The following is a 22737-nucleotide window of genomic DNA, read 5'->3' as shown; positions in this document are numbered from 1 at the left end:
CAAATGACTAATGGATTAGTCTATACCAGGTTCAGAGTACGTTCTCCTTCAATGATTGCCCCATGACCGAGTAAGAGGGCCTGTCCCTGAGTTTATGGCATTAGTTTACTTTGTATATTGCAAATCTAACCAGCTTGCCGAAGACTTTTGCTCCAACTAAACCCAATTAATATTGCTTATGGAAAGCTGGTATTCTTGTACAGGATCCTTTTTATTCAACCTGTTTCCCATTCCTATAAACATCTGACCTGGTTTCTCTGTCACTGCGAATCCTTCCAGGCTAGAGATCATGGATGAGTTTTAGGAGGTCTACAAACCTCCAGGAACAGAATGGGGGGAAAAATCCACCTTCACACCCTTTTTTCCCACCACTTCTCAAAGGATAAAAAGATTAAAACCAACTCCTCCAGGATAGTAGAGCCTCGCTAATTCAAGTCCACATAGTCTAGAAAGAACTTCATAATTAATGATAATGTACTATTACACAGTCGACTAGCACCCACGTTTACTTTTTTTTTTTTTTTGAGACGGAGTCTCGCTCTGTCGCCCAAGCTGGAGTGCAGTGGCCGGATCTCAGCTCACTGCAAGCTCTGCTTCCCGGGTTCATGTCATTCTCCTGCCTCAGCCTCCCGAGTAGCTGGGACTACAGGTGCCCGCCACCTCGCCCGGCTAGTTTTTTGTATTTTTTAGTAGAGACGGGGTTTCACTGTGTTAGCCAGGATGGTCTCGATCTCCTGACCTCGTGATCTGCCCGTCTCGGCCTCCCAGAGTGCTGGGATTACAGGCTTGAGCCACCGCGCCCGGCCTACGTTTTTTTTCTTTTTTTTTAAAGACAGAGTCTCACTCTGTCACCAGGCTGGAATGCAATGGCGCGATCTCAGCTCACTGCAACCTCCACCTTCCAGGTTGAACCGATTCTCCTGCCTCCACCTCCAGAGTAGCTGGGACCACAGGTATGCACCACGCCCAGCTAATTTTTGTATTTTTAGTAGAGACGGGGTTTCACCATGTTGGTCAGGCTGTTCTCAAACTCCTAACCTCAGGTGATTCACCTGCCTCAACCTCCCAAAATGCTGGGATTACAGGCATGAGCCACTGCACCCAGGCTTTTTCTTCTCAAACACCTTGGGCAATGTGTTCAGTCCTAACTGGTAGACTGTGAATACTGTACTTGGTCCCTGCATTTCCCTCCAAATGAGATTAGCTCTTAGGGCGGGAATCATGTCTAACCAAAACAAAGAGAACACAGCTCTCAACATACACCATCATGTACTTGCTGGTAATGGCAATGACAACAAAAAGGTTAACCTTCCCTAAAAGGGGGCTCCAAAAGTCTCTAAGAAAAGCAAATGCATAGCATGTAGACCATTTTTAAAGCATCATCATTTCTGCAGATGACTAAAATCTCTCTGAATTTTCTGAACATATAAGCAATTTTTCAGCACTAAGAAACAATTTATTCTGTTGAAATATAACCGGACGCAGTGGTTCACGCCTGTAATCTCAGCACTCTGGGAGGGCGAGGTAGGCAAATCACTTGAGGTCAGGAGTCTGAGATCAGCCTGGCTCACATAGCAAAACCCTGTCTCTACTAAAACTACAAAAATTAGCCAGGCGTGGTGGCCCATGACTGTAATCCCAGCTACTGGGGGTTGGAGGTTGCAGTGAGCAGAGATTGCACCACTGTTCTCCAACCTGGGCAACAGAGCGAGGCTTCAAAAAAAAAAAAAAAGAAAAAGAAAAAAGAAAAAAAGAAATATTAACACTCTTTATATTTTTTTTAAAAAAAAACTTCATCCTGCTAGGATGAAATGTTTTTTTTGTTTTTTTGTTTTTATTTTTTGAGACGGAGTCTTGCTCTATTGCCCAGGCTGGAGTGCAATGGTGCAATCTTGGCTCACTGCAACCTCTGCCTCCTGGGTTCAAGCCATTCTCCTGCCTCAGCTTCCTGAGTAGCTGGGATTACAGGCACCTGCTACCACGCCTATGTAATTTTTTTGTACTTTTAGTGTAGACAGGGTTTCACCATGCTGCCCAGGCTGGTCTCAAATTCCCAAACTCAGGCGATCCGCCCGCCTCAGCCTCCTAAAGTGTTGAGATTACAGGTGTGAGTCACAGCGCCCAGCCTAAACTGGGATTTCTTATAAGATACCAGAAATATGAAAACCACTGGAACTAAAACAAAATTCAGTACTGGGAGACAGAAATCAGTGCCTTTTATCTGTTTCCATACAGAATAATACTTGAAAGGATGAGGAATAAATGACTATACTAGCTATTTCTATGGGAATATTTTTGTATCATCCATACAAATCTAGTGGTTTCATCATTAATAGCCTAAGATGACCTTTTTCCTCTTTGACTCACAGATAGGTGGTTTTAAGTGTCTTGTGCTGGCTCCAATTCTTTTCCGTTAATAATCCCCTGTAACATATATATTGCAGACCTAGTAAATCTAAATCACAAATTGGGGTCAGACCTTCTTTTGGACTAGACAACCTTCTTTTTGCTCACAACAGAGAGATCAAATTAAAGGAAGTCTATTTACAATGCAGTAAACTTGAATATACACCTGTAATGCTCATTTAAAAATGTTCATGTTAATCTCTTGATTTCACCCAGGCACAGTGGCTCACACCTGTAATCCCAGCACTTTGGGAGGCCAAGGCGGGTGGATCACCTGAGGTCGTGAGTTTGAGACCAGCCTGGCCAACACAGTGAAAGCCCATCTCTACTAAAAATACAAAAATTAGCTGGGTGTGATGGTGTGTGTCTGTAGTCCCAGCTACTTGGGAGGCTAAGGCAGGAGAATCACTTGAACCCCAGAGGTGGAGGTTGCAGTAAGCCAAGATTGTGCCACTGTACTCCACCCTGGGCAACAGAGTGAGTGAGACTCCGTCACAAAAATAAATCAATAAATAAAGCAAAAAAAAAAAAAAAAAAATCTCTTGATCTCTCAAGTCCGCTGAAACATTTATCATACTCTTTAGGAAAGACTCAATGAGGATTTTAATGATGCCCTCTACATCTGAGAAAGACACTGGTGGCTAAGATTCCCTCAGGAATTTCTTTCTTGGAAGCAACGACACAAGATGTTTCTTTCTTTTTTTTTTGAGACGGAGTCTCGCTCTGTCGCCCAGGTTGGAGTGCAGTGGCCGGATCTCAGCTCACTGCAAGCTGTGCCTCCGGGTTCACGCCATTCTCCTGCCTCAGCCTCCCGAGTAGCTGGGACTACAGGCGCCCGCCACCTCGCCCGGCTAGTTTTTTGTATTTTTTAGTAGAGACGGGGTTTCACCGTGTTAGCCAGGATGGTCTCGATCTCCTGACCTCGTGATCTGCCCGTCTCGGCCTCCCAAAGTGCTGGGATTACAGGCTTGAGCCACCGCGCCCAGCCAAGATGTTTGTCCAGAGACATATATATATATATACACATACAGAGAGAGAGGAGAGAGAGGAGAGGAGAGAGGCGAGAGGCGAGAGGCGAGAGAGAGAGAGAGAGAGAGAGAGGAGAGAGAGAGAGAGAGAGAGAGAGAGAGAGACTAACAGGACTAAAAGAAATAGTACTACCTGAATTTTTACATACAATTTCTATATGCCAAAAGTTGTAAATGCCACTGTGTTTGTTAGCTAGGGACAGCAGAAGAAGAAACAGCTGGGAGCTTGCACAGTCTGCAGAAAGCAAACCACAAAAACTCACTGCTAAATATTGGGGTCCAAGAGTATTTAGACCAGCAAGGTTTCCCCACACAGATGCTGCGCTGATTTGCTGCATCTGCTGCTGGAGCTGCTGCGCCATTCTCTTCTGTTCTTTGTCCTTCTGTGTATCAGCAAATTTTACCACCATGGGTGACGAGCAACCCTGTGAAAAGACCAAAACCAAAGGGTCAAATTCCTCCACCTGGGAAAAGAAAAAAAATCTTCCTTTTGGATGGCATGCAGGTTACATTCTAATTTCATTCATTGCCAAATGATTCTCCTCATGCTAGACACAAGAGACTGTAATCCCAACACTTTGGGAGGCTGAGCTGGGCGGATCACTTGAGCCCAGGAATTTTAGACCAGCCTGAACAACATGGCAAAACCGTCTCTATTAAAAAAATACAAAAATTAACCAGGCATGCTGGTGTGTACCTGTAGTCCGAGCTACTTGGGTGGCAGAGGTAGGAGGGAACTGCTTGAGCCTGGGTGGCTGGGGCTGCAGTAAGCCATGATCTTCCCACTGCACTCCAGCCCAGGTAACAAAGTAGGACCCCATCTCAAAAAAAGGGGTGGGGAGAGCATTTCCAGTATATTAATTTTAAAGAAATCAGTGGTTTTTAACTTTAAGATGTTGGCTGTTTAACTTTCTGGGCAATCAGATGCTGCACATGCTGCTGGACTTTAATAGCCAGCTGTCCCAGCATTCCCAAGCTGAGAAATTTTCCCCATCACCTATCTGCTCCCTACCTCCATGGTCTGTGCTTGGTGCATTGCCTTGATAGCCGTCTGTGCCATGGCTCTTGTTGTAAAAGTCACAAATGCACAACCTGGTAAGAGAAGAGTCAGTAACTCATGCATTCATTTATTTCTCTGACAGACATTAATTGAGCACCTACTATGTGCTGACTATCATGCTAGCAATACAGACATAGTCCCTGTTTTCAGGGGATCATGTGCTGGTATGTTGCAATAGGGTGATATGTGCTATAATGAAAGAACAGAGAACCACTGACAGAAAAAAAAAAAAAATGCTTGACAGGAGAAAGGAGGAATCACATCCTCTAGTTCCTCTTGAAAATAAAAGAAAGGCCGGGCGCGGTGGCTCAAGCCTGTAATCCCAGCACTTTGGGAGGCTGAGACGGGCGGATCACGAGGTCAGGAGATCGAGACCATCCTGGCTAACATGGTGAAACCCCATCTCTACTAAAAAAAAAAAATACAAAAAACTAGCCGGGCGTAGTGGCGGGCACCTATAGTCCCAGCTACTCGGGAGGCTGAGGCAGGAGAATGGCGTAAACCCGGGAGGCGGAGCTTGCAGTGAGCTGAGATCCGGCCACTGCACTCCAGCCTGGGCGACAGAGCGAGACTCCATCTCAGGAAAAAAAAAAAAAAAAAAAAGAAAGAAAAAAGAAAAAAGAAAATAAAAGAAAATGGGAGAAGAAAATATTTCCATTTTGGCATCAAGAATCTTGCAAAGCACCAAAACAGAAAATTTTAATACATGACAATGAAATATAGAATGTAGACTCCTTAGAGGGGCTGGGAGACAAAAAGAATGAACTGATAGGAGGAGTCAAGACAGGACATAGATACACAGCAGGAAGCAGCAGGCCCAACCTCTTTATCTTGACCGGACCATGTTGGCTAGGGAATCACTGTGGCTAGTTTCCACTGGTCCAATTAAAAAAATTCCAAGTCCAGTGCAGTGGCTCACACCTATAATCCCAGCACTATGGGAGGCCATGATGACAGGATCCTTTGAGTCCAGGAGTTCAAGACCAGCCTGGGCAACACAGGGAAACCTTATCTCTCTAAAAAATTTAAAAATTAGCTGGGTGTCGTGACACATGCCTGTGGTCCCAGCTACTCAGGAGGCTGATTCTGGGAGGTTCAGGCTGCAATGAGTTGTGAAGGCACCACTGCACTCCAGCCTGGGTGAGACAGACCAAGACCATGTCTCCAAAAAAACCCCAAACCAAACCAAAATAAAAAAACCAAAAGATTATTTAAAAGCTAAAACTGTATCTACCTCGGCTCAGGCCATCAGGTCCCCGCAATATCCGGCATTCTTCAATCTGTCCAAATGAAGAGAACATGACTCGGATGTCATTTTCAGTGCACTTCTTGGAAATCATACCAATAAACAGCTTCCTGTCTTCCACTGCTAAGAGAGTAAAACACAAAAGACTGGAATATTACTACGAAAAGAGGCAATGTGGCACAGACTCGGGAGTCAGACCGCCTGGGTTTGAATCCTGGCTCTGTGCCTTCATACCATATTTTACAGATTCCAAGACACACATTTGTTTTTCATATTTTTCACATTTCTTTTCTTTCTTTTTTTGAGACAGAGTTTTGCTCTTGTTGCCCAGGGTGGAGTGCAATGGCATGATCTCGGCTCACTGCAACCTCTGCCTCCCGGGCAAGCGATTCTCCTGCCTCAGCCTCCTGAGTAGCTGGGATTACAGGCATGCACCATCATGTCTGGCTAATTTTGTATTTTTAGTAGAGACAGGGTTTCTCCATATTGGTCAGGCTGGTCTTGAACTCTTGATCTCAGGTGATCCACCCGCCTCAGCCTCCCAAAGTGCTGGGATTACAGGTGTGAGCCACCATGCCCGGCTTCACATCTCTTCTTATAACCAACATTATCTTAAAATTATAATTAGAAGCATTTAGATGAAATACGGTAGCTTTGTAATCTTGTGAAAGTTACTTAACCATTCTGTGCCTGTTTCCTCACCTAACTAATAGGAATAATCAGGTTTACTTCAAAGGGTAGTAGCAGTAGCTATTAAATGCAAAGTACTTGGCATCTTCCCTAGTCCTTTGTAATTGTATGCTCTTTTTGAGACAGGAGTCTCGCTGTCACCCAGGGTGAAGTGCAGTGGCATGATCATGGCTCACTGCAGACTTGACCTGCTGGGTTTAAGCAATCTTCCTACCTCAGCTTCCTGAATAGCTGGGACCACAGGTATGTACCACCACACCCAGCCAATTTTTTGCAGAGAGATCTCACTCTTATTACCAAGGTTGGTCTCAAACTCCTGGGCTCAAGCGATCCTCCGGCCTCAGCCTATTAAAGTGCTGTGATTACAGGTGTGCACCACTGTGCCCAGGCAGCATTATTTGCTCTTACTAGCAACACTACTAAAGAAAGAAAAGGTTTTCACACTTACTTGATATGACAAATGGAAGAGAACACACCTTTCAGTGAGTTTAACTGTCTACTTTTCTTTTTTTTTTTTTTTTTCTTTTTTTGAGACAGAGTTTTGCTCTTGTTGCCCAGGTTGGAGCGCAGTGGCATAATCTCAGCGTACTGCAACTACCGCCTCCTGGGTTCAAGCGATTCTCCTGTCTCAGCCTTCTGAGTAGCTGGGATTACAGGCATGCGCCACCACACTCAGCTAATTTTCGCATTTTTAGTAGAGACAGGGTTTCACCATGTTGGCCAGGTGATCCGCCCTCCTTGGCCTCCCAAACTGCTGGGATTACAAGCGTGAGCTACCTCACCCAGACTTGACTATTTTCTTGAGAATTAAGTTCTCCTTCCTAATTTGTTCATTTTGCCCCCTCATTCCTGTCCAAAAGAAATTATACTGACCAAGTATATTCCAGTTCATTCTACAATATTCTTTTTTTTTTTTTTTTTTTTTTTTTTTTTTTGAGGCGGAGTCTCGCTCTGTCGCCCGGACTGGAGTGCAGTGGCCAGATCTCAGCTCACTGCAAGCTCCGCCTCCTGGGTTTCCGCCATTCTCCTGCCTCAGCCTCCCAAGTAGCTGGGACTACAGGCGCCCGCCACCTCGCCCGGCTAGTTTTTGTATTTTTAGTAGAGACGGGGTTTCACCGTATTAGCCAGGATGGTCTCGATCTCCTGACCTCGTGATCCGCCCGTCTCGGCCTCCCAAAGTGCTGGGATTACAGGCTTGAGCCACCGCGCCCGGCCACAATATTCTTATAATATTTCTCTGTCAACTCTGTTATTCTATTTATCAGACTTTAAAGAAAAAACGGACACAACTTAGACAACGGATTACTTCAAGCACAATTCAATTCAGATATCCTAAGAAAAGCAAATAAACTAGGCAGAAATTTTTTTTTTTTATTATTTTTTGAGACAGAGTCTCACTCTGTTGCCCAGGCGAGAGTACACTGGCATGATCTCGGCTCACTGCAACCTCCGCCTCCTGGGTTCAAGAGATTCTCATGCTTCAGCCTCCCGAGAAGCTGGGATTATAGGCATGCACAACCATACCTAGCTAATGTTTATATTTTTAGTAGAGACGGTGTTTCACCATGTTGGCCAGGCTGGTCTCGAACTCCGGCCTCAAGCAATCCACCAGCCTTGGCCTCCCAAAGTGCTGGGATTACAGGTGTGAGCCACCGCGCCTGGCCAAGGCAGAAAATCTTAAGGGGAAGAGTGTACACATTTGCTTACCATTGTTCTTCTCACTATCAGCAGGTTTCATCTGTATAGGGTGATGCATCTAAAAAGGAAAAATATGATTATTATCACTGTATATATTAATGGCATTCAGAAATACAGACTCTAAAATACCAGAACTAGAGCTTTAAAGAGTTCTCTCTGAACTCATGTCTGCTTCATGATCTTTCCCCAGAAAATAAAATGTGAGTCAAGAAGTCAAATACACAAGACTCTTGGCTGAGAGAGAACTACTGTCAGGTAATCTTTGAAGTGCTCCCTTTATGTCTTCCTTTACATCAATTCCTGCGGAAATTACCTTTTCCCCAAAATGGTTTTCAGTGTGTGCCTGATATGTGTAAGTATATCCCATATATCAAAGTTACCACATTTCCATTTACTAGTGGGAGCTTTCTTACCCCTGGAAGGACTTTCATGTTGTGAAGAGCATTCTGAGCTTCTAATGCAGCTTTACGGGTGTAAAATGTAACAAAACAGCACCCTGCAATAAATAAGATTTCATAAAACAAAACTTCGAAAGCAGAGAATTCTTACAGCAACCCTTCCTCCACTGACATATCAGATCTTAAAAGAGGGCTGGGTTTATTAAAATTAGTGAGAGGGGGAGGGCAGTGGAAAGGAATGAATATGAATATCTAGCAGGGGAATAAGATTATTTTCTATACACTTATATTGTTTTAGTCTCCTCCTGGTTACACCATCTTACTTAGCTGCTCATATAACTTCTCTGGAAAAGATGACTTCTCTTATAAAGAAAGGTCATGTGCCATTTGACTCAAGCTACCCTACTTGGAACACCAGGTGGTATATGAGACAAGAAGACAGATGGGGCTCTATACTTTTGCAGCCTGTAGTCTACCAGGAACTCTTTCTTTCCCTGCTCTCTCAGAATAAACCACTCCCTACTTCGTAGCCAGATTCTACCATATGCCTCAAACATAATTATCACTTATTAAATTATAAAATGACTTAAGAGCAAGCACCTCTTAACATCTTTTTTTGGACTCTTGGTTCTCATCAAATATAATTAAGCTTCTAAAAGCACATGGTGCTGCCTCAGATCTGTAGATTTTGTGCTTTGAATCTTTATTTAGGGTAGGAGGAGAGGAAGTATATCTTGTAAATCTTGGGCTTCAATGTTCTGACACTCCCATATTCTCATGAGATACAATATAGATTTTTTTTTTAAATAATGCTGCAGCAGTTAGAATTATAAATTACTGAAGGTTATATTGCCAGTCATGTTCAGAAACTATTATACTTTATATTTTTAGTTAACTACACCAAAAAGAGAAAGTAATTCCTCTGCTTCTAGATCCTCTGCTATTAAGCTGGTTTCAATATGACAATCATGCTTGCTCACATTTGCACTGCTGGAGAGCTTTCACAGAGAATTACCTGAAAACTGGTAAAATGAAAAGTAAGAACAAGTCTGTGTGTATATGGGGCAAAGTTAATACCTATCTACCATCAGTCCTGTGAAACTTCCACTCTGCTAGGCAATTCTGGAAGCAGCTCCGCCTTTCTTCTTCTCCTGTTCATTTTGTGGCAACAGCAAACAAGCTGCCTAAACAAATCCTTTCTATTTGATAAACCATCCTGCAAGGCCTCTGTAATACTAACAAGAAACCTACGGGTATGTGGACAGTTTTTCTCTTTCAGCTTATGCTAGCCCAAACACTAAAGAAAACTTTATGTGGTTTACTTCAATTTTATCTTCGTCATTCTGTTCTCAAGGTCAAATGAGATACTCAGGTGAGTCTGTCTCTTAAATTTAGAGCCCTCACAAAGCACTGCCCAAGATCCAATTTACAAATTATCCTCATGCTAACATCTTAACTTTTTAAAGCCATTAAATATATTTGGATTACAAGATATTACTACTATCAAAGGACAGATTTTTTCCAACAGATAGACAGACAGGAGTATTCTGGCAATGACAGAGAGAATGCACACGAAAGAAATTACATATAAAAAACCAATTTTTTGTATCCTGTCAAAAACCCAAAGCCCTCACCTGCTCTGAGAGTCAGTGGAAAAAATAAGATAAACCAAAACCCAAAGCCCTGACCTTTGCTCTGAGGAGGGTTTTGGCTCCTATCCCTTAGGACGTTGATTTCATATACAGCACCATACTGTTCGAAGAGTTCCCGCAAGTCCTTCTCAGACCAGGTCCTTGGAACCTGGCCCACAAACATCTTGATAGCATCAAGATCTGGTTGGTCTGGGTGGTCCAGGGTGCCGTTCATTTTCTTTGAGCTGTGTGAGATAAAATGAAACTTCTATTATGTAATAATGCTGCCTTCCAGAGGAAATTTTCTTTTCTTTAATGATCTTAACTACTTCTGAGAATGCAGGGGAAAAAAATCCACTTCCTTCACTTCTTCTATTCAGTTTACCAGAGTTCCTTGGTTCTCCCTCACCATGACCACCCATTCCACCAGATGCCAAACTAAAGTCACCATTCTGATTGGGACATCCCAGCTGCTACCAGGGAACTGACAATGTACATTTCTTATCTAGCATGAGAATTATCATGCTAGAGGAGGAACTTAAAGGGTAAAACTCCCAAAACAAGATCAAGTTTTAATAACTTTTAAGCATGGTTAACAAAACAAACACTAAAAAAAGGCCCATAAAATAACAGAGGACTATTGATTACAAGTAAGATTCAGAACACTTCAATGTATACAATGACAGGTGAAGTTTCTTTTCAGCAGAAGTTAGAACAGAAGCACTTGATTTCCAAGGCTTAAACTAAGGACTAGAATGCTGGCCTTTGAATGCATATGACTCATGTATAATCATAATGCTCTTGAGTTAGGTCTCCCGACCAAAACAGAGCTCCGCCTCCTAAATTTCCAGATGATTGTGCGATGAACATAAACAATGTTACCATCATTCTAGATTTTGTTTCTGAGTTATCCAATTTACTGCTATTACTCTAAGACCAGTTAGATTCCCTTATTGAGTGAAACCTTTTTTTTTTTTTTTTTTTTTTTTTTTTGAGACGGAGTCTCGCTCTGTCGCCCAGGCTGGAGTGCGGTGGCCGGATCTCAGCTCACTGCAAGCTCCGCCTCCCGGGTTTACGCCATTCTCCTGCCTCAGCCTCCCAAGTAGCTGGGACTACAGGCGCCCGCCACCTCGCCCGGCTAGTTTTTTGTATTTTTTAGTAGAGACGGGGTTTCACAGTGTTAGCCAGGATGGTCTCGATCTCCTGACCTTGTGATCCGCCCGTCTCGGCCTCCCAAAGTGCTGGGATTACAGGCTTGAGCCACCGCGCCCGGCCTAGAGTGAAACCATTTTAATGATCCCAAATTTCTCTAGTACTATCACATTGTACTTGTAATTCTTCTATTTCAGTTTTATTACCTTTAGAACCTGAAGGATAATCAGCTATTTTAATACCTTCATTCCTACCTTGCCACTGTAAACAACCTAGGTGAATTCTTACACTATAGATGTTTCCACTCAGAACACACTATCTTTTTTTCTGAGACGGAGTTTCACTCTTGTTGCCCAGGCTGGAGTGCAATGGCCCGATCTCAGCTCATAGCAATCTCCACCTCCCGGGTTCAAGCAATTCTCCTGCCTCAGCCTCCTGAGTGGCTGGGATTACAGGTGTCTGCTACCATGCCCAGCTAATTTTTGTGTTTTCAGTAGAGGTGGGCTTTCACCATGTTGGCCCAGGATGGTCTTGAACTCCTGACCTCAGGTGATAAACCCGCCTCGGCCTCCCAAAGTCCTGGGATTACAGGTGTGAGCCACCGTGCCTGGCCTTATACCATCTATTTCAAAGTCCTTTTTCCTATTTGTTTCTAAATTGAACTCTGAACATTTATCTAAACCATTAATAACTTAAATTCCAAATAACTAGCACTATTAGCTTTTCTATTAGTATTTGCTTAATCCAAAAATAATATTAAAAATTGCCAGGTTCTAATATCCAATCCCAAATAACATGCTAGTTTTTTTTTTTTTTTTTTTTTTTTTTTGAGACTGAGTTTCACCCTTATTGGCCAGGCAGGAGTGCAATGGCAAGATCTCAGCTCACTGCAACTTCCACCTCCCAGGTTCAAGCAATTCTCCTGCCTCAGCCTCCCAAGTAGCTTGGATTAAAAGCATGTGCCATCATGCCTGGCTAATTTTGTATTTTTAGTAGAGATGGGGTTTCACCATGTTGGTCAGGCTGGTCTCGAACTCCTGACCTCAGGTGATCCGCCCACCTCGGTCTCCCAAAGTGCTGGATTATAGGCGTGAACCACTGCACCCAGCCAACGTGCTAGTTGTCTTTAAACAACAACAAAAAATCATTTTTCCACCACTGCTATCTTCTGAATAGTGTCTGAAGATCCTTAAGAATGCCGAATCTATGAAAGTAGCTCAACTTCTTTTAAGTACTACATATTTCTTTTCTTTTCTTTTTTTAAATGGAGTCTCACTCTGTCGCCCAGGCTGGAGTGCAATGGTGCCATCTCAGCTCACTGCAACCTCTGCCTCCTGGGTTCAACTGATTCTACTGCCTCAGGCTCCCAAGTAGCTGGGATTACAGGCGCGTGCCACCACGCCCAGCTAATTTTTGTATTTTTAGTAGAGATGGGGTTTTGCCATGTTGGCCAGGCTGGTCACAAACTCCTGACCTCAGGTGATCTGCCTGCCTTGGCCTCCCAAAGTGCTGGGATTACAGACATGAGTCACTGTGCCTGGCTTATTTCTTTATTTTTTATTTGAGACAGATTCTCTCTGTCGCCCAGGCTGGAGTGAGGTGGCACAATCTCAGCTCACTGCAACCTCCACCTCCCAGGTTCAAGTGATTCTCATGCCTCAACCTCCTGAGTAGCTGGGATTACAGGCATAAGCCACCACCCCTGGTTAATTTTTGTATTTTTAGTAGAGCTGGGGTTTCGCCATGTTGGCCAGGCTGGTCTTGAACATCTGATTTCAAGTGATCCACCCGCCTTGACCTCCCAAGTGCTGGCATTACAGGCCTGAGCCACCACACCCAGCCTTGAATCTTTTATAATTCAATACTTACAGGGGTTATTCTCACATCACTTTTGATGACTCTAGCATTATCTAAATTCAAAAGCTGTAAGACAAATGGCATATAAACCAATTCCTGACCCTACATCTGTGAAGGCTCCCCATATTCTTCCAGGTTAACTGATTAGCTACAATCCTAGGACTCCAGCAGTACTAAATTTCCACCTTCGTTGTGGAAATTTTAGCATTAAAATTATGCTTAACACCTTTGAACATAATCGGGCTATATCCACCTCTTCCCAATTAAACTGACAGCTCCTTGCAGGCAGAAACTATTTTATTTCCTATTCATTCCTGTAAGCACACCTGGTATAGTATTCTGGTTCAAAGTAAGCACTCAAATGTGCAAAGCGAAAAATTTCTTAAGTTTCAACAGTTCCCATTTAACCAATTAGCTCTGATAAAATGACCGCTATGCACAAAAACAGCACCCAAATTTAAGAGCAGCTATTATCTCCTATGATTATTTGATTGCCACAGGATCAGTATGCCATTTTCTTTTAAAGACAAGGTCTCGCTCTGTTGCTCAGGCTGGAGTACAGTGGCATGACCACAGCTAACCTTGACCTGCCAGGCTCAAGCAATACTCCTACCTCAGCAATCCCAGTAGACGGAACTACAGGTGTGCGCCACCACGCCTGGCTAGTTTTTAACTTTTTTCTGTAGAGGGAGGCTTTCACTATGTTGCAAGGGCTGGTCTGAAACTCCCGCGCTCAAATAACTCTCCCACCTCACTTTCCCAAAGTGCTGGGGTGCATGAGCTACCACACCTGTCCTATTTTCTTTTGAGTGTTTTACATGGCATCATCTTACTGGTTTTCCTGTAATCTGTTAATTTAAAACGTGTGGCAGGTCATGACAAAAACATAATGTGACTGCTTTTAAATGCTTAATCCTAATGTTGCAACAGAAACCAGCTACCATGATGAAAAAGGCCCTATGGTCAGGCACGGTGGCTCACGCCTGTAATCCTAGCACTGTGGGAGGCTGAGGTAGGTGGATTATTTGAGGTCAGGAGTTTGAGACCAACATGGTGAAACTCCGTCTCTACCAAAAAATACAAAACAATTAGCTGGGTGTGGTGGCGTGCACCTGTAATCCCAGCTACCTGGGAGGCTAAGGCATGAGAATCGCTTGAACCTGGGGGGCGGAGGTTACAGTGAGCTGAGATGGGGCCACTGCACTCTAGCCTGGGTGGCAGAGTGAGACCTTGTCTCCAAAAAAAAAAAAAAAAAGCAGCCCTATGACTAGTGAAACACTGGCTGTGACTCCCTACAACCTGTCCCGACAACTTTAATTACCAGTTGTAATAGCATTTTACTAAAATGTTGCTAATCTTTCATTATATTTCTATTCTAGACAGAGTTAACAAAGAACCCCAATGGTGCCCAGAATACGTTTTGATAAGGAAGCTGACGGCTATTTCTGAAAAGCAGTTTTATCAATCTGTATTACACTGGAGGCAACTGCTCTCAGCATGCCCCTTCCCTCTGTTGTTTTGTGTGCCAATTCTAAACTTTTGCATCCTGTTTAGTGCTAAAGCATAACACAAGTCAATATATGTAGATTACAGTTTACCCAAAAGTTTAGCAGAGACTCAAGATTCTAGATTCTTCTTTAGCTCTCCAAATCCTTCTCTATTTTTTCGTGTCTATCTACACCATGAACCTCCCCTTCCCTGTTTATATACCAATTCAATAGCCAGAAGACTCCCATAGAGTAGTGCTGTTCAAAGTGTGGCCCAAGAGGCTGGGCACAATGGCTCACTTGAGGTCAGGAGTTTGAGACCAGCCTGAACAATATGGTGAAACCCCGCCTCTACTTTAAAAAAAAAAAAAAATAGCTGGGCGTGGTGGCACACACCTGTATTCCCAGCTACTTGGGAGGCTGAGGCAGGAGAATCGCTTGAACCTGGGAGGCGGAGGCTACAGTGAGTCAAGATCTCGCCACTGCACTCCAGCTTGGGCAACAGAGAGAGACTATCTTAAAAACAAACGAACAAACAAACAAACAAAAAACCAAAAGTATGGCCCAAGGACCAGGGGCAATCTTCAACCTTAACTCTTACAGAAATTTTTCAGAAATTAGACTGAGCAATTTTGTATTTGTTCAATCTAATAATAATAAATATAAAATACAAGCTTGTACCTTATTTTTTCCCCTACTTCATTTTCATTGTATTTTACAAGGGAGTGGGGAATGGGGGGTGGGGAGAGATATGGTCCTTTACCACAGCTTGAGAAGCACTACCCAGGTATAGCAACAACTGCAATGTATACCCATGTGTACGTAATAAGCAGTCACAAACTTTCTCTGATATTGTATCTGAAGAGAAACAACAACACTCTCCCTCTTCCACATATACTTCCAATATGCATCTTGTCATTAAGATTAAAAGTGACATTGTATTAAAAAAGCCATCTGGCTACACATCAGCCACCACATCATCCACTTACTCTATGTATGACTAAATACATTCTCAAATTTGTACCTTACTTCTCCATTCGATGGAGAGTTATGTATATTTATCATCTCCACTCAAGAACCAGTGAATTCAGCAGTTCCCTGGAGAAGTATCTATAGTGTCCCTGTCATTCCTAAGAGGCCAGTCTATGGAAATTCCTATTTCCTGGAGCAGTACTGCCAGCCCTGACCTGGGAACAGGATATAAGAAAGGCAAATCACGGCCTGCAAGAATGTGAAGAGGAGGAAGATGAGAAAGTGGCAAGCGTTTTAGGGGAAAGGGATGAAACCCACCCCCTCTCTTTTTATGTTTCTACTACTGGCAGCAGCAGCAGTAATATACCTGAGGAGGTAGTTGCTCTCACTGTTGCTTCTGGTGCCATTATTAAGAATGAGCAACTATGAAAATTCAGGACGAGAGGCTATCTCGTCTACCTTGATTTCTGCTGAAACATACTATGAGAAAATACAATAGGGACACAACTGGGAAGAGACACACGAAGGAACAACAAAGATCCATATTTTCAAAGTACGTATTTCTTCAAAATTCTTGAACACTCTCTTCTCTTTCTCCTTTCCTTTCCCCTCTCAAAATTTCCCCACCCCAGGCCTATCTCAGGGGCAGCACAAATGTTCCATTCCGCTTTTTTTCCCATCCTCTGACCCCAACTGACTAAACCAGGGGGTGGGTTTTAACCCAATGGCAAGCTGATCCACTGGCTGGCCAGAAACTTAAGACCCTTGACCTATGCTTAAAACAGGCCTGGCCAATCAAGCTCCTTTACAGCTGCACTGAGCAATACGACAGCCACTAAGTTATTTAAACTTAATTTAAAAAACTAAGTTCTTCAGTTGCACTTGCCACATGTGGCTAGTGGCTACTGTATGAGACAGAGAGAGAACGTTTTATATATTGCTGTTGTTTTTGTAAAGACAGGGGTCTTGCTATGAAGCCCAGGCTGGTCTTGAACTCCTGGCCTCAAGGGATCCTCCCATCTCAGCATGCCAAATGATGGGATTATAGGCATCAGCCACTGCTCCCAGCTGAGATACAGAATATTTTCATCATCACAGAACGTTCTATTGGACAGCACTGCTTTAGAGAATCTGGAACTGGTTACCAGAAACAGGCAGTTAGTAGTGAAGTCAGAAGTGCAAAAGTTGCAACTAGAGATAGCATGGGTTAAATGGAGAAGTGCAAAGTACTGTGGTCAAAAGATAATGAGTCATGCTACAACAAAGACCTTGAAAACATTATGCTAAGTAAAAGAACTCAGTCACAAAAGGCCACATAGTATATGTTACCATTTATATGAAATGCCCAGAACAGGCAATCTACAGACAGAAAGTAGGTTGGTGGCCGGGCGCAGTAGCTCACGCCTGTAATTCCAGCACTTTGGGAGGCTGAGGCAGGCGGATCACGAGGTCAGGAGATGGAGACCATCCTGGCTAACACGATGAAACCCCATCTCTACTAAAAATGCAAAAAAATTAGCTGGGCGTGGCGGCGGGCGCCTGTAGTCCCAGCTACTTGGGAGGCTGAGGCAGGAGAATGGCGTGAACCCAGGAGGTGGAGCTTGCAGTGAGCTGAGATCCGGCCACTGCGCTCCAGCCTGGGCGACTGGGCGAGACTCCATCTCGAAGAAAAAAAGAAAGTAGGTTGGTGGTTGCTTAGGAATGGGGATGGGGGAAGGGTGATGTGGGGAGGAAGAGAGGAATGGTTGCTTTTAGGTACAGGGTTTCTTTTGGGGTGATGAAATGTTCTGCAATTAAATAGTGGAAATGGTTACACAACTCTGGAATATACTGAAATCACTGAATTGCTCACTTTAAAGGGTAAACGTTATAGTATGTGAATTATGTCTCAATGTGGAGGGGAGGGAGAAGGGATCTGAAGAAAGGCCATGTTGCAACCAAAGTTATAAGGTAGTTAAGAGTAGAAAGAAGGCACATGTAGAGTGAGCAGTTGTGTATCCTGGGGTCAGAAAGATACAGTTTCTAGGTTTTCTAGCTGCAGAGCTCCTGATCAGATGACAGTTCAGTCCACCCGTGTCCTTATAAGAAAGCCCTTTCATATATGCTAGCTTGAGTGGACATCTGTTTCTTGCAGCCAAACAAGACTTTCAAATGGGACCTGTTTAAAAATAATTCCTGAAACCTTTCATTATTAATTTTTTCACTCCCCCCTTCCATTACCTGTTGACTTCCCTTAAATTATACAAATAGAAAAAATTCAGATACTTACCAATCCCTCCACCTCCCCAGCAGGCAAAAATACTTGTTGCATTCCAAACTTCAGCCACCACCCACCCTTATATACAAGGTCCCTCTTGCTCACATACAGTGCTGTGGAAAAACTGGAACAGAAGTGCATCAGAATAAAAAGGGCCCAGAAACACTGGCCTGTGTTACTTACCAGCTGCTCCCTAGTGAGAACAAGACAGAATAATACATTTACGCTGTGAGAAAGTAATTTTCATTTGGATAAAGGGCAATCTTCCTATCATGTGGGGTGTTAGGTACTAGAAAAAGCTATCTCTAAGCACAATAAAGACAATAATAATTTAAATTCACCATCCAACAATAGAATAGCTAACAATATGCTTTTAAAGGTTTTCAGCCTTCTTGCCTGAGGTATGGAGATAAGATCTGGAGATCTTATCTCTGCAATCATCTTTAATATCATTCTCAACTGTAATACCCAAGCTTTTGCTATGGTGCCAGATACTACATACTACAGGGCTCTATAAGACTGAGCAATATGTGACCTTGAGGCAATGTCACTGAAAAAGTAGAAGGGCACAACTATAATCCTCTACAAATCCTATAAAGGAATGTTTAAAAGTTCTACGAAAGAAGTGGCTAATATGATTTTACTTTATTGGAGGACGGGGAGGTGTGTGTGCAGAGATTTCAGCTGCATAGAGTAGGTAACTAGAAAAAGTGCAACATGGCATGGAGGAAAGAGGCCTAAGGGTGACGAAGAAATGGTAAGGACTGAGGAGAGATTGGAAGAGTGGGAAAACATTAGAAGGGAGAAAAAGGACTTGAGAAAGTTGTGGAAAGAGTACAGAAACAGAGAAGAGATCATACTAGAAAGTTGACAAGAATAAAGAGGTAGGTCAGAGAGACCCAGTGAAGGGCTTTCCATGTTATATAGACAGGCTTGGAGTTTATTCCAAGATTTTAGATTAAGTGAATGATCAGATCTGTCCTTTTAAAAGTTACCTAAAAATAATCTAGAGGATGAAATAAGGCAGGGAACATGGAGATCAGAAGGCTCTTGCATAAACTACTACCTAAGATTAGCGCCCAGTCTCAGACAATACTGAGAAATTTTGGGCCAGGATACACTAGGACCTGGAGTTCACTTGAACTCCAAGGAGAGGAAGAGAAAGAAACTAACAACTCTTGGGTTCTAGTGAAGACAATATGGGAATTATTTTCTGTGGGGAAGTCTCTAGATGAAAGTAACCAATGAGCAGTATTTAGAATAAAGTCACAGACCTCAGAAGACATTTGGGGGAACAGAGATCTGAGAAGCAGAGAAGCACATCAGTGTCCCCCTAAGCAATGGGAGAGTGAAAAGTAAAAAGTCTGGGACAACTCATGAAAATACCCGTATCTTAGGGTGCAAGCAAAGTAAGAAGCACCAGTGGAAGCTTAAGAGTGATCAATGGAGAATCAAGAACATTGGGTAACTGTTCACTGACACGAGAGGCAGCCTGGTCTAGTGGGCAAAATATAAAAAGACCTTTACCTTTAAACTTGTACTTCAGGCCCAACATTGATTACTATTTGTCCTCAATCTCTCTCAACTGGGTCTCTCATGTTTAAAATGGGGGCAATTGCCTACGACCAGGCACCCTTGTAAAGCTTTGGTGAAGATGGAAGACTAAAACAGATGCAAACACACTTGGAAAAAATGTTGATAATCCATTCCCCGACTGACTCTGAGAATGACCTGCAGTAAGTCTACTAGCTCTCAAACTTTAGTGTGCATGAAAAACATGCTGGACACTTGTTAGACTAGAGTCTAGGGGGTCCTATTCTAGCATAAAAACATCTGAATTTTTAAGTTTCAGGTGACTTTTATGCAGTGGTCCATGGTCCAGATTTAATGGGATACTGAATGACTCCAATATCTTAAAAGATTAGAAAGCAGGCTGAGAAGAATGCTGTGTCAATGCTGGGTTGAACACCAGGCAGTGGCAAAACACAAGTGTTACAATGAAAGATAATTTGAGCAACAGTCTTGTTTCTAAGGATCATAAATCCTGGGACATGGAAATATCCTTATTATGTATTAAATCTTTACGATGATATTCACTGTAATTTCACCTGTTACTGCTAAAGTAAAATTTTAGTAGTAAAGAATTCTCATAAAAAGACATTTAAATTACTGTAATTTTGGAGACTACAGAGGAGACATAAGATCCATTTCAAAAGAGTAAGACAGGCCAGGTGCTGAGGCAGCAGGATAGCTTGAGCCCAGGAGTTTAAGACCAGCCTGGGCAACACAGGGAGACCTCATATCTACAAAAAATTTAAAAATCAGCCAGGTGGTTGTGCATGCCTGTGGTCCCAGTCACTTGGGAAGCTGAGGCAAGAGGACTGCTCGAGCCCAGGACATTGAGGCTACAGTGAACTGTGACTGTGCCACTGCACTCCAGTCTGGGCAACAAAGCAAGACCCTATTTCAAAAACAAAGAGAGAAACAGCTAACTTTGAACCCTGCCCCCCAACTATTCCACAAAGAACTGTTTGGTATCTACTATTATCCACACCTGTTACATCTAATCCCAGGGTACACTGATTTGTACATGGAGGCCTAACCTCAAAGACTTGCATTAACACCTGTTATCTAGAGAATATTCTACCACTTAATATTCTTGGCTTTGAATAACCTAAAGCTCATTTGCTGGAGGTTTCAAAACACTCTGAAGCCTGGTTACAGTGACTGAAATCAGGGGCTGGAAATGTGTCCTTCTATACAAAGTCCAGAATTCAGGTTCCCAGCAGCTACAACTCAGGGCTAGGTTAGCATTTTGGCTGTGTACAACAGCAGTTCTTGGACAGTACTGCAAGCCAACAAGGTTTCTTGTTCTCACAATTTATTTGGGCAAACTGCCGATCAAGATTGATTCAGTTTTGCTTTTTTTGGAGGGTGAAGGACAATTTGATGTTCCTAAAATCATGTGCTGAGCTGCATTTTCAATGAGACTTGGCGGGGTGGGGATCAAGGTCCAGGATTACACATTGTATGTTAACACAGAATGTTGTAGACGATACTAAACACACTGACTGTAGCTACCAGTCTCCTCTGTGATATGAGACTAAGAATCTAATAATTTAAAATAATAAAACACTTCCTTCCCAAAAGATTATTTGAAATTGCATGTCCAACCCAAAGCAACAATGCTATAGTTTAAAAAAAATACCTTGGAATCTATCATACAGGAAAACACTACAGTTTAAAGGAATTGGAACTGGCACACTTGAGCTGATGCTGCTGGTCATATATCAAGTGCACCTTTATGTAAATAACTTAAAGCCTCGAGGAAATAAGCAGTAACGAGACTGACTCAGACTACAATTGAAAATAACAGCATGAGAAAATTCAGGTTGTTTTGGCTTCCTTTCCCATTTTTTTCTTCCCTTTCTTAAAAAAAGGAATCAATTTCATCAAATAAAGAAACAGCCCAGTTCCTCTGCTTATGATAAAAATTAGACAACAAAAATACTTACACGGGACTGGAATTCAAAGAGCAATGATCCACCATCATTTCTGGAAGGAAATCCAACTTAAACGCAGCCATCACCTCACTCTCCCCTTCAGAAGCCAATGATATTAACTTGCTGCACTTGTCTGATCCACAAATACACACAGCTTTAGCTTCCTGGGCCCCACAAAAAACACAAAGTGGAAACAGGAGCTCAGGGAAACCAGCAATAAGTGCCACAGAAAGAGGCAGGACTGGGGAAGGGGTAGGGAAAGGGAGTATTGGATTAAAATGGGGATGTGACCATGTGAAGGGAGGCTCAGCCCAGCACACAATGAAAGTGCTGATGCGCCAGGCTTGTTTTGTGCGATTTTCCCTGGCGAAGCAGTACTAAGTGCACTGTCAGATAAATAGAATGTCAGATCCATGAAGATAGCAGTGGCTAACAGAGCAGAAGAAACACAAACTTGTTTCACATCCTCCAAACTCCTCCCTGCAAACCAGTTTTTAAGGTCCCCCAAAGCCTGAAACTAACTGAAGCAAGAAAAGGCTCATCGAAGAAGTGGGTTGTTAGCCTTGCTTTTACACTTACGTTTCCATGTGCCAAAGACAGCAATGAGCACAGTACTTAGGTCCAAACTAACCTCAGAACAGTCACATAGAGAGGAATGATAAGACCATCAGAAGCAGGCCAGAGGCAAGCTGGTTGAACAAACTGGCCACCAGAAACTTACCACTCACGTACAACTGCCTACAGTGGATCAACCTGACTTTTTTTTTTTTCTTGATATTTTCAAAAAAGCTTCAATTTCTCAACTGACCTCGCTTTCTTGATGATGTGCTCTTTAATGGTTAGACTAAGGTGTGCTCATCTAGGTGAAAGACTTCAAAAATCCTTTGTTCAGCAACACTCATTAGATGGCACACAGAAATTTTCTTTACTAACTCTGAAGCTTAATTTGCCAGAAAATAAAAATGGAATAGTAATATTCTGCCTCTTACTAGCATACTAGGAAATAATGTATTTTCAGTTCTCTGTTGTCCTTTCTAAAGAAACAAAGAACAAAAGCCACTATAGTGATAATAATGAAATAGAACTAGGGCCTATCAGGGACAACACTCAAACATGTAAGGGAAAAACCAAGGAATGAAGTCTCTTCATTGTCATTTTCCTCCTTTAAACTGTTGCATAAAACCAAGACTAGTGAGTGCACACATAAAAATTCTATTATGGGTGAGCAGTAGAGATGGATATACTTAGCAGTCAAGGCAGATGTGTGCTCCCGTTCTCAATTTAGCTCCACATCCCCCCAAACAACAAATGGTGGCATTTCAATATTTAGGCAGTGACTCTAAAATGTTATC

At 42.8% G+C, this 22737-nt stretch overlaps 1 protein-coding gene across 36 annotated transcripts in view; it reads right to left on the bottom strand.

The window, feature by feature from the left end:
* CELF1 (CUGBP Elav-like family member 1) overlaps positions 1 to 22737 on the bottom strand; it is a 96823-nt gene that overhangs the window by 13985 nt on the left and 60101 nt on the right. For 19 of the 36 annotated variants that reach the window (XM_033204918.1, XM_033204932.1, XM_033204924.1 and 16 more), the window contains 7 exons: positions 21398 to 21549; positions 10215 to 10402; positions 8542 to 8624; positions 8138 to 8186; positions 5729 to 5863; positions 4447 to 4526; positions 3698 to 3859 (listed from right to left, as the gene is read on the bottom strand). In XM_033204918.1, coding sequence (XP_033060809.1) covers positions 3698 to 3859; positions 4447 to 4526; positions 5729 to 5863; positions 8138 to 8186; positions 8542 to 8624; positions 10215 to 10402; positions 21398 to 21468 — 768 coding nt within the window. In that variant the 5' untranslated portion in view covers positions 21469 to 21549. Of the gene's footprint in view, positions 1 to 3697; positions 3860 to 4446; positions 4527 to 5728; positions 5864 to 8137; positions 8187 to 8541; positions 8625 to 10214; positions 10403 to 17894; positions 18007 to 21397; positions 21550 to 22737 lie in introns of all 36 variants that reach the window. The other 17 variants (XM_033204940.1, XM_033204945.1, XM_033204952.1 and 14 more) reach the window with 2 other exon arrangements.

Source organism: Trachypithecus francoisi, unplaced genomic scaffold (assembly GCF_009764315.1).
Source record: "Trachypithecus francoisi isolate TF-2019V2 unplaced genomic scaffold, Tfra_2.0 Lachesis_group8, whole genome shotgun sequence".
Classification (NCBI taxonomy): domain Eukaryota; kingdom Metazoa; phylum Chordata; class Mammalia; order Primates; family Cercopithecidae; genus Trachypithecus; species Trachypithecus francoisi.
Note: the sequence above shows the minus strand (reverse complement) of the source record. Positions and strands in the feature narration are given on the sequence as shown.